This window comes from Symphalangus syndactylus, chromosome 10 (assembly GCF_028878055.3).
Source record: "Symphalangus syndactylus isolate Jambi chromosome 10, NHGRI_mSymSyn1-v2.1_pri, whole genome shotgun sequence".
NCBI classification, from domain to species: domain Eukaryota; kingdom Metazoa; phylum Chordata; class Mammalia; order Primates; family Hylobatidae; genus Symphalangus; species Symphalangus syndactylus.
In genome coordinates this window covers 96,492,368-96,504,487 of record NC_072432.2, presented here as the reverse complement: position 1 = coordinate 96,504,487, position 12,120 = coordinate 96,492,368, and the positions used below count along the sequence as shown (strand labels likewise).

At 40.9% G+C, this 12,120-nt stretch overlaps 2 protein-coding genes and 1 non-coding gene across 5 annotated transcripts in view; 1 reads left to right on the top strand and 2 right to left on the bottom strand.

Annotated features, from left to right (window-relative positions):
- The window catches only part of TFDP2 (transcription factor Dp-2), a 198,596-nt gene extending 193,819 nt beyond the window's left edge, over positions 1 to 4,777 (bottom strand). For both annotated transcript variants that reach the window (XM_055295185.2, XM_055295186.2), the window contains exon 1: positions 4,413 to 4,777. The gene's annotated coding sequence lies outside the window, so the exon portion shown is untranslated. The remainder of the gene's footprint in view (positions 1 to 4,412) is intronic.
- On the top strand, positions 670 to 771 carry LOC129492374 (U6 spliceosomal RNA). The gene has a single exon (XR_008660835.1). It is a non-coding gene; the product is annotated as a U6 spliceosomal RNA (small nuclear RNA).
- Positions 4,778 to 7,264: 2,487 nt separating the features above from the next.
- The window catches only part of GK5 (glycerol kinase 5), a 78,748-nt gene continuing 73,892 nt past the window's right edge, over positions 7,265 to 12,120 (bottom strand). For both annotated transcript variants that reach the window (XM_063610677.1, XM_063610675.1), the window contains one exon: positions 7,265 to 8,136. In XM_063610677.1, coding sequence (XP_063466747.1) covers positions 8,099 to 8,136 — 38 coding nt within the window. In that variant the 3' untranslated portion in view covers positions 7,265 to 8,098. The remainder of the gene's footprint in view (positions 8,137 to 12,120) is intronic.

The window sequence follows — 12,120 nt, the reverse complement described above, 5'->3', positions numbered from 1 at the left end:
GCCCACCTCGGCCTCAAAAAGCACTGGGATTACAGGCGTGAGTCACTGCACCTCCCAGAAACGACTTTTAAAACATACATGCATTTTTAAAACAAAGATAACTTTGGCTACCATACATAAGGACCAGAGACAGAAAAGGACTGGAAGAACGAAGGTTAACAGGAAGCTATTACTGCAGTACACTAAAGAAGGAATGGTGGCAGACTATGGTAATATTAACAATAGGAGGAATGGAGAGAAATAGATGTACATTACCTTTTTGCTTCAGGCATTTTTATTAAGAAAAATTCTCTTCCGATGGCTCAAGTAAAACAAGCATTGATATCTTGTGCAACATGGGCATTTAATAAATTTATCAATGAACTGGCGGAAATGAAAGCTCAATATGAACATGAAGATAAAAGATAGTTCCTAACTGCTCTAAGTAAACCTTCAACAAGGTATATTGCTCCAAATAAAATTCCACACAGCTGTTGGCAATCATTTAGGAACTATGGTGAGCAGGAGAGCTTGCCAGAAGACTAAAGACAAAAAAATGTAGTACTCGTGTTCAAAAAAAGAGAAATGGGATCCTGCCAACTATTGATCATTGAAGTTAAACATAATTTTAGACGATTCTAGAATCATTACTAAGAGAAGTTTGTGAATACTTAGAAAAAGTAGTAATCAGTGCTCCCTTAGCAGCACATATACTAAACAGGAACAAATCAGAGATTAGCATGGCCCCTGTGCAATGATGACACACAAATTCATAAAGCATTCCACATTTTTACTTGAATTAAAAAATCCTTTTCTGATACAAAAATCAGCCAGGTGTGGTGGCAAGCGCCTGCAGACCCAGCAACTCGGGAGGCTGGGGAAGGAGAATTGCTTGAATCCAGGAGGCCACTGCACTCCAGCCTGGGTGACAGAGAGAGACTCTGTCTCAAAATAAATAAATAAACAAATAATAAAAAATCCTTTTCTGAAAAAAAAGACAAAAAAGTAGTAATTAACATATGCTACTGGAATATAGTATAGTTTCAATAAGGACAAGTAATGATAGGGTAAAAAAAACGAGGCATATAAAATCTGGGTTTTAGTAAGGCAATTGTCAAAGTTCCTCACATATTCCTAATGAGAACCTGGAAACTTATGAGGTAGATGATGATAAATTAGCTGAATTTCTAATTGGCTGACCAACCTGAACCAAAGAATGAATAATAAAATTTTTTATCACCTTTAAGAGAGGTCTTTAGCAGGTAAAGAATTCTGCCCTCAGCCCTACCTAGACAGCATTTTAGTGAAAAATTTGCATGAAGGCAATGCCAAAATTATCAAACTTGTATGTTTATCAAATGCATAGATTTGATATTTATCGGATGACCAAATCAGGATTTTTTTAATGTCAACAGACTAGAAGCAATCTTACAAAATAAAAATACAGATACATGTAAAGTCCTACCAAAAAATATTCTATTAAAGAATTGAGAGTATGACTTTAAGAACGGAGAAAGCATGAACAAAATTCAACAATTTTACTTGACAAGGAAACCAATAGTAAAATAGGTATCAGACATACATACTACTTGGATGCCACAACCCATTCTAAATGACTTACATATATACATTAATTTAATTATCTTCAGAATTGCGTAAGATAGACACTATTATTAACCCCATATTAGAGATGAGGAGACTTAGGCCCAGAGTGTTTACATAATTTACTCAAGGTTACCCAGCTGATAAACTGCAGAGCTAGGATCTAAACACAGGAAGGTTAGCCCCAAAGTTAATCTTCTTAACCAGTAAATTATTATAAATTAACAGTGTAATGTGGTTGCCAAAGAAGCAAGTCTACTCTTAAAGTACATGCTTTAAAATCAGAGAGGTAACTTAGTCTTCTATACTAGTTAATACCTAATTTGGGGTACCATGCTTGTCGGAACAATGCAGATGAACTAAACAAATCCACAAGTGGGCTATGAGTTCTGTGAGGAGATGTGAATGAAAACAATGACACAAAAGTCACTAGCAGAGGTTAAAGACTGAGAATATTTTCTAACACTCAGTGGAATATAAGTATCTTCAAATAGTTGAAAACCCACAATACAGAAGAGACAGTGAAGACACAATTTCTAGTTCAATGAAAGAAATAATTTTAAAAAAAATCAGAGTTGTCCAAACATGGCGAGGTGTGTGCCTATAACCCCAGCTACTTGGGAGGATGAGGTGGGAGGATCACTCGAGCCCAGGAGTTCCAGGCAAGCCTGAGCAACACAGAGAAACCCTGTCTCAAAAAAAAAAAAAAAAAAAAAAAAAAAAAAGAATTGACCAAATATCTTTGCCTCAGAAACTATGACGCTATAAATAGTCTCTCCAAAAAATATACAAATATGCATAATTTTGCATAATATTTCCAAGAGTTCACAAGTCTACTTTCATATCTATTCATGCCGCACACCTAGAGTCGTGTATCCCAGATTAAAATGGAAAGGATTTAAGTATGAAGAGGTGAGCGTATTTGATTCTCTTTAAAATCCACTACAATTTAAAATTCTATGATCTAAAAGAACTCTCAATCTATGCTTTCTAGTTTCTTCTGAGATCCATTATAACACATATTGCAATAAGAGTTTAAAAGACGATGACAAGGAAGTACATCCCACTTCATCAGTTATATTGAGGGCACACTGCTCAGACAGTTAAGAATTTTAGCTGCCAGAGAAAAACTTCCATGTGCCACTTGGACTACACATTCACAAAAGTCGGGGTGGGAGGAATTACATGATCACAAAATGAGAATACGAAGTATTACACACTAGAAAAATTCAGCCTTCTTTTTTAAACACCTAGAAATGAAGAGAACTGAAAAGTAAGAGTTTAGTAAGTCTTGAACCTTTATTAACAAATGTAAGGGCCACAGTGCTCAAACTGCAACTGCACAGCCAGAACAACGCTACAGACACCACTTCTACTCTTAGACTAGACTAGTTACAGGCACAAGATGTTCTAATAAATAATCAACACATCCAGAGCCAGTACACAAATGTGACAGAATCTGGGGTCTAGGCATTTGATTTTTCTCCTGGTGCTGTCTGAGAATGGACACTGCCATTAAAGATTAATTATAGTAATCTGATAGTGATAAAGTTTAGCTAAATAACAGGCTAACCAATAAAATGGAAAATGAAGCTGCAATATAGATCAATTAAACTATTTTTATATTTACTTTTAAAGAGAGACAGGGACATGATTATGCCATATAGAAAATAGATGAATATATATTCATGAGCTGAAAAAAAACAGGTAAATAACTTTATTAGGTGAAGATAAATTCAAGCCATTAAGAGAAAACACATGGCCCAGAAAAAAAAAAAAAAATAGGTTGTGCAAGTCAAATGAAAAGACACAAAACTCAGATCTCGGGGAGAGAGGGGAAGGAGAAGGCTGAGCTAAAAGAGAGCCTTACTGAAAGAAAGCAAATAAGTGAGACAGGGAGTCTGTGCCCTCTGAGATGGAATGAGGAAAAGATAAAAGTATTCATGGGCTTAAAGGTAGCTTCAGCAGTGAATATGGAAAAGGAATGAGCCCGTTCACTGTCTCAACACTAAAAGGGAAATAATAAAGGGTCTTTTTCTAAACCAGCATCCATGGCAGTCAATAATAAAAGTGCCTAACTAATGCAAGGCATTTAACAAGTGGAGAATTTTCTTACGATTGCATTCCACACATTAGTCCATTCACTCCCCGAAACACACCGAATAGGTGGATGAATCTAATTTACAGATGAAGAAACCGAGATCACACAATGGAAGATAGCACAGGCTGGTAAGAGAGACTGGGGCGCTCATCCACTTTGTTGTACCGTCTCTCAGCGAGATCCTAGGAAAACCCTTACACTTCTTTGTGAAGAGAGACCTTGGCTTTCCAGATTTTCTCAAAGGAGTCTGGGCCCAAAAAGCGATCCTCTACTTCAGAGAAAAGTTCCTTTATGGGGCATATGAGGTTCTTCCAAGCACACAAAGCTTAGAAACTCTTTTTAAAAACAAACACCTGGTGGAGACAGAGGCTTGTGAGTCATGAAAGGAGAAGAGAAAAATCGGAAAACCAGATTTAGAAGCCATCCTTCTTTGAAGAGAACGAGAAAGTAGAAAGCAGCCCTTCCCCTCTTCCACGAGGCATGACTCAGGGACGTTACCTCCCCCGATTTGCTCTATGCACTAAGAGGGTGACCCTCCTCTGCTTTCGACTCTGGCCCAGACACTCACGGGTTACCCGGCCAGGCCTGCAGAACCCAGGTCTAAACAGATGGGACTCGTGGGGGAACAAGGGGGCCCCTGGGCGCAGGGAGGGAAACCTACCCAGGAACGCGCCCAGCCGGGTCCAAAGGCCCTCCGCGCGCGGGCCCGCGCCCCCGCCCCAGACCTTACCGCCTTCGGCTGCAGAAGAACTGGCGGCCAAGCGAGGCTGTCGGGCCGAGCCAGGAGCGCGTCTTCGGGCGCCGCCGCTTCTGTGGCGCCCGCGCTTGGCGGCGGCCAGGTCCTGGTGGACTCACACCCAGGGAGACGCGGCCTGCCCGGTCAAGGCCCAGGAGTTTGAGGCCCCGGAACGCCGACCGTGCGCGCGCCCTCGAGCCTGCCCAAAGAGGAAGGGTCAGGGCGCGCCCCGCGGGCCGGGCAGCGGCGGCAGCGCCGGCAGCGCCGCAGCCGAGACCGCTGCCGATTTCGATCGCCCTCTCCCTGCCTAGCTACAGCCCCGCTTCCCCCGCGCAAGCTTTGGCGGCGGAGCAGCACGGTGCGCGCCGATTGGCCCTCGGGATATGCGACGCCAGGCGCCGCTCCCCACGGATTGGCCGGGCCGGCAGTGCGTGCACGGAGTAAACAAACCCCGCCCCCAGGCTTCCCTTTGAGAGTAGGGGGCCAACAGATGCAGGGGTGGGCCTCGTGCACTCAGCCACCGCCCCTTGGTTCCCCCTGTGGCCTCCCTGGGAGCCCTCCGCAGGACCCGACCACCCCGCTTCCCCGCCGCCTCCAGGAACAGCTGCGGGCCTGAGGCCTAGAATTTTAGACACACTTCCTACATCACTCCTATCTCATCCCCCCTACTCCCACCCTGCGACTTGGGTGGGAATCTCTTTTCCAACTGACCCCGAAGCCAGAAAAACCCAGCTCTCTTGGAAGGAGGGGGACTGCGGCAGTTCCATTTCGGTCCCCAGGCCTTTGCGGGGTCGCCCTGGAGGAGCATCAATAAGGGACAGGGGGGCGAGTGATCGTGAGTGAGGCTATGCGTGCGGCCAACTGTGGAACACCTTGAAATTATTCAGACAATGGGTTAGAGACCACTGGGAATGTGGAGGTTCTTCAATATCCAGGCAAGTTAATACCCAAACCAGGACAGGTCATTATGTCCCGCGGAAACCGCATACACCGCAAATACCCGTACACTTGGTTCCATATGAAAAGATTTTGTTCATTCATTCGTGCCGATGTGAAAAATCCTGTGTGAACAGCGCGTTGAAACGATTACATCTTTCTCATTTTACTCCAATCAAATTTTATAGATCTTCTATATGCCACTTCATTTGTTGGTTTTTGAGACGGGGTCTTGCTCTCACCCAGACTGGAGTGCGGTGGCAGGATCACGGCTCAGTGGAGCCCTGACCTCTCAGTCTCAGGTGATCCTCCCACCACAGCCTCCCGAGTAGCTGGGACTACAGGTCCACGCTACCACACCCGGCTAATTTTTGTATTTTTAGTAGAGACGGGGTTTCGCCATGTTTCCCAGGCTGGTCTGGAACTCCTGGACTCAAGAGATCCTCCCGCCTAGGCCTCCCAAAGTGGTTGGATTATAGGCGTGAGCCACCATGCCCGACCCCAAACACTATTCTTGACATGGGGAGACAACAGTGGACAAAATAGAGACAAAAACTCCTGCCTTCATGGAGCTTACATTCTAGCAGGATGGGAAAGATAATATGCAAAAGAATAGGCAAAACAAAAACTATATTACATGCTGATATGTGTGCTATGGGAAAAAAAAAATAAGCAGAGGTATTGGAGGAATGGCTTCAGTCCTAAATATAGTGATCAGGGAAGGTGGCACGGAGAAGGTGGTATTTAAGCAAATGCCTAAAGGAGATGAGATAGGTAACAGAGCACTTTCAGATCTTTCTCTGGGGCAGGGTAGAGAGACAATTGTATGCATAATTGCATGTAAGTAGTCCTGAGAGTCCAAGAATGTCAAATGCAGTACTCCACTGACTGATTCTAAAATGCAAAAACCCCAATGGAGTGATTAATTCACATTCTCCAGTAACAAATCAATAAAAATTTAGTTTCCACAAAAAATTTTTTTAAAGTTATATTCAACAAATACTTTTCACTCTAGGTACTACATATACAAAAATGAACAAGACAGACAAAACATCCACCCTCAAGGAACTCAGTGTAGCAGAGGAAATGGATTGTAAACCACCTCAATTCAATGTGTAAATAACCATGATGGAAGTACACACACAAAGTGCTTGGGCTAATGTAGGGAAAGGGGTCGCTGTCATAGAGGAGCTGTAACTATCTTAGGATCTCTTTATCTATAAAAGATAGTATACTAAAATAGTCAGTACTAAATTTGGAGTGAAGTTATGGCTATCAGGGATTCCCTAACCTCTTTATAGGTCAGAGTCTGAAGATACTAGGTTGCACCACACGAAATTGCTGATATTGGGCAATTTTCATATGGTTCAACTTACTCTCTTGCAGGGGTAGTATGAGGATTTTGCTATGTAATGCATGTAGTAACTGTTCAGTAAATGATGGCAATTATTATATTCATTGTATAATATAGCTTTTGAAAAAAAAAGATTTAAAAGTCAATGTTTTATAACACCTTCCAACGCCATTACATAAAATGGGCAGTGAAAGTTTCAAATTTTCCATATCCTAGTTTGATTTAGTTGTGAATTTCCATGACCTAATCAGGGCATGTTGTAAAAGACAGTAAATGTTAGTTTCACAGCAGGCCAAGAAATTCAGAATAAGGAGGAACAGCTTGGTTTTTAAGCCAAAAACTGAGAATTCTCCAGAACAGAATAAATTGTCAAGTTGCTACAGGGAAGAAAATTCATGTAAATCAATTTTTCATTCCCACTCATAGTTCCAATTTAGCAATTTGCACAACAGTCAGCTTTCTGTCTTCTTTCTTATTTCCCCATTAAGGGATCTTATTTCCTTTGAAAAGGAAAATAAAGTTTCCACCATCTCCAGTGCCAGAGAGTAGACATCTGAAATGTGACAGAACATTTATTGATTCTGCAAACACTTATTAAGCACTTATTGTATGACAAGAACTATGCAAGGCATTGGCAATACAAACACAAATGTCCAAAGAGCTCCATTCATTGGCATTCCTTATGCTTGGAACAATCCCCCAGTTCACCCACAACTCACCTGCACATGCCTTCTCATCTAAACTTAACACTTTCTCCAGAAAAGCTTCCCCTGAGTCCCCATCTCCAACTCTTTTCCCATAAAATTTTCTTTGACTTTCCAACATTCATTAAACTTGTAATTACTCACTTGCTACCTGCATCCCATTAGACTGTAAGCTTCTAGAGTCAAAGCCATATCATTCTATTCACTATCATCTCCTCAGTGCTTAATGGAAGTTCAATGTTTTTATTGAATAGATGAGAGTCCACAGCCCAGCAAATTTGGAAAGAGGAGAGAGGTATAATAAAGTCTTCTCTATTTAGAAATATGTGGGCCACAGAATAGCCAATACAAAGAGGGTTGTGAAAAAGATGGCTCCATTGCAGTTAAACCTGAGGCATTTCCATGTGCTGCCCCCTCTCCTGGCACTGGATACTGCTTTTGCAGGTGGAAGTACCGGACTCCTGGACCACTGCCTCTCAAACTTTGAGGTGCACAGTAATCACTTAGGGAATCTTACAATTCAGTCTGTAAGGTGTGGCTTCGATTCTGCATCTCCAACAGGCTTCCAAGTGATGCTGGTGCTGCCTCAGCAGCCAAAAATCACACTTGGAGTAAGAAGGTCCTTAGTGACACCTTTTATCACACGAAAAGATCTGCAGTTGTCAGAATAGTTTCAGATTTTTTTTTTAAAGCATCTTCTTTTCACACCAAATCCATCTAGTGACTGACAAAAGAAATAACACTTATAAGTGTCAAATCTGGGTCTTGCTTCTAGAGACAATCCTGTTATGTACAGTTTAATCACCTTAATAGGACAGAGTAGAATTGAAGCCTTGGAATTTCCTCACGGAGGGATTCAACCTCTCCCCAGTTTTCTGGAATGACTGCATTAGAGCAGTAGAAAGGTTTCAAAGTCACCCTTAATAAAAGTAACCCCTTAATATCAAACCTAAAATATTTTTAGGATAAAATACTTTATTCACTCTAAAAAATATAAAGTAAATGTGAGATAAGGAATCATGATAAACCCTCATGTATCTGCTTAAGCAACATATTATTAACACCATTGAAGCCTCATGTGCCCCCTACCAGTGTGTCCCTACAACTTTCCCTTTCCAAAATAACATCTTAAATTCTGTGTATAATTTCCATGTTCTTCTTTATAATCTTAACACATGTGTATGTATATCCAAATAATATATTGCTTAGCTTTTCATGTTTTTGAACTTCATAAATTTGGAATAAAATTTATTATTCATCTGCAATTTTTTTTTTTTTTTTTTGCTCAACATTTTGTTTAAGAGGGTCATCTATCTTGATGGGTGGTCATTCATTTTCACTAACGCAAAAATATTTACATACTCCATTCTATTATTTTTTTAATTTTATTTTGAGACAGACTCTTGCTCTGTTGCCTAGGCTGGAGTGCAGTGGCGCAATCTCAGCTCACTGCAACCTCTGCCTCCCAGGTTCAAGTGATTCTCTTGCCTCAGCCTCCCAAGGAGCTGAGATTACAGGTGCGCGCCACCACTCCCAGCTAATTTTTGTATTTTTAGTAGAGATAGGGTTTCACTATATTGGCCAGGCTGGTCTCGAACTCCTGACCTCAAGTGATCCGCCTGCCTTGGCCTCCTATAGTGCTGGGATTACAGGTGTGAGCCAATATGCCCGGCACATAATCCATTCTCTTATTGAAAGGCATTTGGGAGTTTTTACCTTTTTTCATATTCTGATACTATGAATATTCCTGTCTCCTTTGTACATGTGAAATTTTCCATAGGGTCTTAGATTATGAACAGGGGTGACAGTCAAAATATTTAACAGCTGTTAATGCACAGATCTTAGCTGGTTCTCCTTCCCCACAAACACCCTGACACAATTTCTTACATGCAGTTGTTTTATTTTGGGAGATGATTCCAATGAACTGGAGTGGGAGACGGCAAGCATGAAACACGAAGAAGGAAAAGCCAACCCCATGTGTTATGGGTTACTGAGATGTGTTACTGAGATGATCATTGCTGGAGGCTACTGAGGCTTGATCCTGGACGGGACTCTCCAAGAAGTTTTGAAGAGCACACCTCAAAACTGTCCACTTGAAGGACAGAAGAGGGGCATATTTACACACTGGCTCCCATCCTCACTGTGAAAAAGTTGCTCTGTCGGGTGTCAACTCTCTAGTACTTCAAGGTTTGGACATGGGTGAAGATAACAGAGAAAGTTCAGACAAGTATTCCAAGCTGAGAGGCAAGGAAATCCTAGTCCAGAACAGGAGATATGGTAAGGCACAATGAGGCAAGGTGTTGTCAGCATACGCCAGGGCAGCTGATTGCTGCAACAAGTGGAATAAAAAGGTGGGCCAAGAGGATAGGAAGTGGGGCAAGAGGTGATCAAAACTGATATAAATAACTGAGTGATAAATTAATGGAGGATAAGAGACAGCTCTTCCATACAGTAGAATTCAATTAATAAATAAAAAGGCATAATGGAAATAGAAAATCACCATTACTAGGCACTCAACACCGGAATGATTGTTGCAGGAGAAAACTATCCATGGACACTGTAACTAGTGAGTGAAAAGTGTGATGGCAAACAGGACATTTACATGGTCTCAAAGTATCTTCTCAGAAAATTCTTAATAACTACTAAAGAAAAATAGTAACCTTACAGTGGAAAATCTGGAAGACACTATCTTTATCTTAATCAAGTGATCAAGGTTAACATCATCGGTAATAAGACACAGGGATATAGCTTCATGATAGGATGCACTGAGAAGTCCACAATATCACTTCTGCAGTATTTTAACAAAAGTGCAAAACCTCAATCTACACACAATAAAAAATCAGGCCAAGCCAAAGTGAGGAACATTCTATAAAATAACTGCCAGTACACTTCAAAAATGTCAAGGCCATGAAAAAAATAGACTGAGGAACTGTCTCAGATTGGAGGAGACTAAGGACACATGAAAATTAAATACAATGTGGGATCCTGGACTGAATTCTGAATGAGAAAAAGGACATCACTCAGAAAACAGGCAAAATTCAAATAAGGTCTGTAGATTAGTTAAGATCACTGTATCAATATGAATTTCCTGATTTGAGTAATTGTATTATGGTTATACATGATGTTAATTAGGAGAAGCTAATGAAAACGGAACTCTGTATACTATTTTTACAACTTTTCTGTAACTCTAAAATTGTTTCAAAACAAAAAGTTAACAATTAAATACCAGGGGCTCTTATTAAAATACAGATTCTCATTCAGTAGGTCTGGGATAAGGCCTGAAATTCTGCTTTTCTAAAAAGTACCTAGGTGATGTTGAGACTGCTGGTCCCAATGACATATGTGAGTAGCAAGACTTTGTTTCCCCCCAGTTGTACTGAGGTATAACTGACACCGAATAAACTGTAAATAAAGTGAGCAATGTGATGAGTTTTGATGTATGCATACACTCATGAAACCATTGCCACAATCAAAATAATGAATTTATTATTGGGAGACAATTCTAAATAGGTTTCTCATTTCTGTTTGTGTTACAAGCAGAGACACTGTGGCTTTTGTTGTAAGACAGAGATGGTGTCTCCCTCCACAGCAGAGGGCGACACCAACGATCAAACATCGTGAAAATAATTTTCCTCTGGGACAAGAATCAGAGAGGTTTACTTCCAATCTATTACGAAAGACTCAGGTTTCCTGAGCCTGAGATTCTTCAGCTTTACCACAAACCACTGCATTCACAGGATTAACCTGAAATGCTCCTCACAGGACTTAGGAGGCAAGGAGGACCAACGTAAATATGAAGATAATTGGTGCTTGCTATGCCATGAGTAATAAAGTCTTTAATCTCTGAGGCAGGAGTCTCATATCTTTTGTCATCAGTACAGGTTGAGCACCCCAAATCCAAAACTCTGAAATCCTAAATGCTCTCAAATCTGACATTTTTAATTAAAATATTTTTATTACTAGAGACAGCGTGTTGCTTGCCCAGAGTGGAGTGTGGTGACATGATCATTTCATGTGGTGACATGATCATTTTCTTATTTATTTTTTTTTTAGTAAAAAGATCTCCCTGTGTTGCCCAAGCTGGTGAAATCTGAGGCTTTTTAAGCACTGACATGATGTGTGAAGGAAATGCTCAGATTTGGGTATCAGATTTCAAGTTTTCAGATTTTGGATGCTCAATTGGAAAGTATATATAATAAAAATATTCCAAAATAAAAAAAAAAATCTTAAACCCGAAATACTTCCTATCCCCAGCATTTCGGATAAGGGATACTCAACTTGTATCTATAAAACTGTGGGAGGCTAACTTGTTAGCTTCCAAAGTAAAGTAAAATTTCAGACTCTTCTCAGTTCTTGATGGTGTTTGGTGATGAAGATTGGGATGCTAATAGAAATAATGGGTTTCTGGAAGAGAGAAGACAAGGGCTCCCATGGGCTGGGTGAAAGGATATGAGAACTCCCTGGGATCTGGTAGCAAATGTTCTTGCTCAAGTGGTGGGCAAGGGGGAAGGAAAATTTGGCAAATCTAATGTATTTGCCTTATAATCTCCACTTTTTTTTTTTTTTTTTTTTTTTTCTTTGAGACAGAGTTTCCCTCTCATGCCTCAGGATGGAATGCAATGGTGCGATCTTGGCTCACTGCAACCTCGGCCTCCCAGGTTCAAGTGATTCTCCTGCCTCAGCCTCCCGAGTAGCTGGGATTACAGGC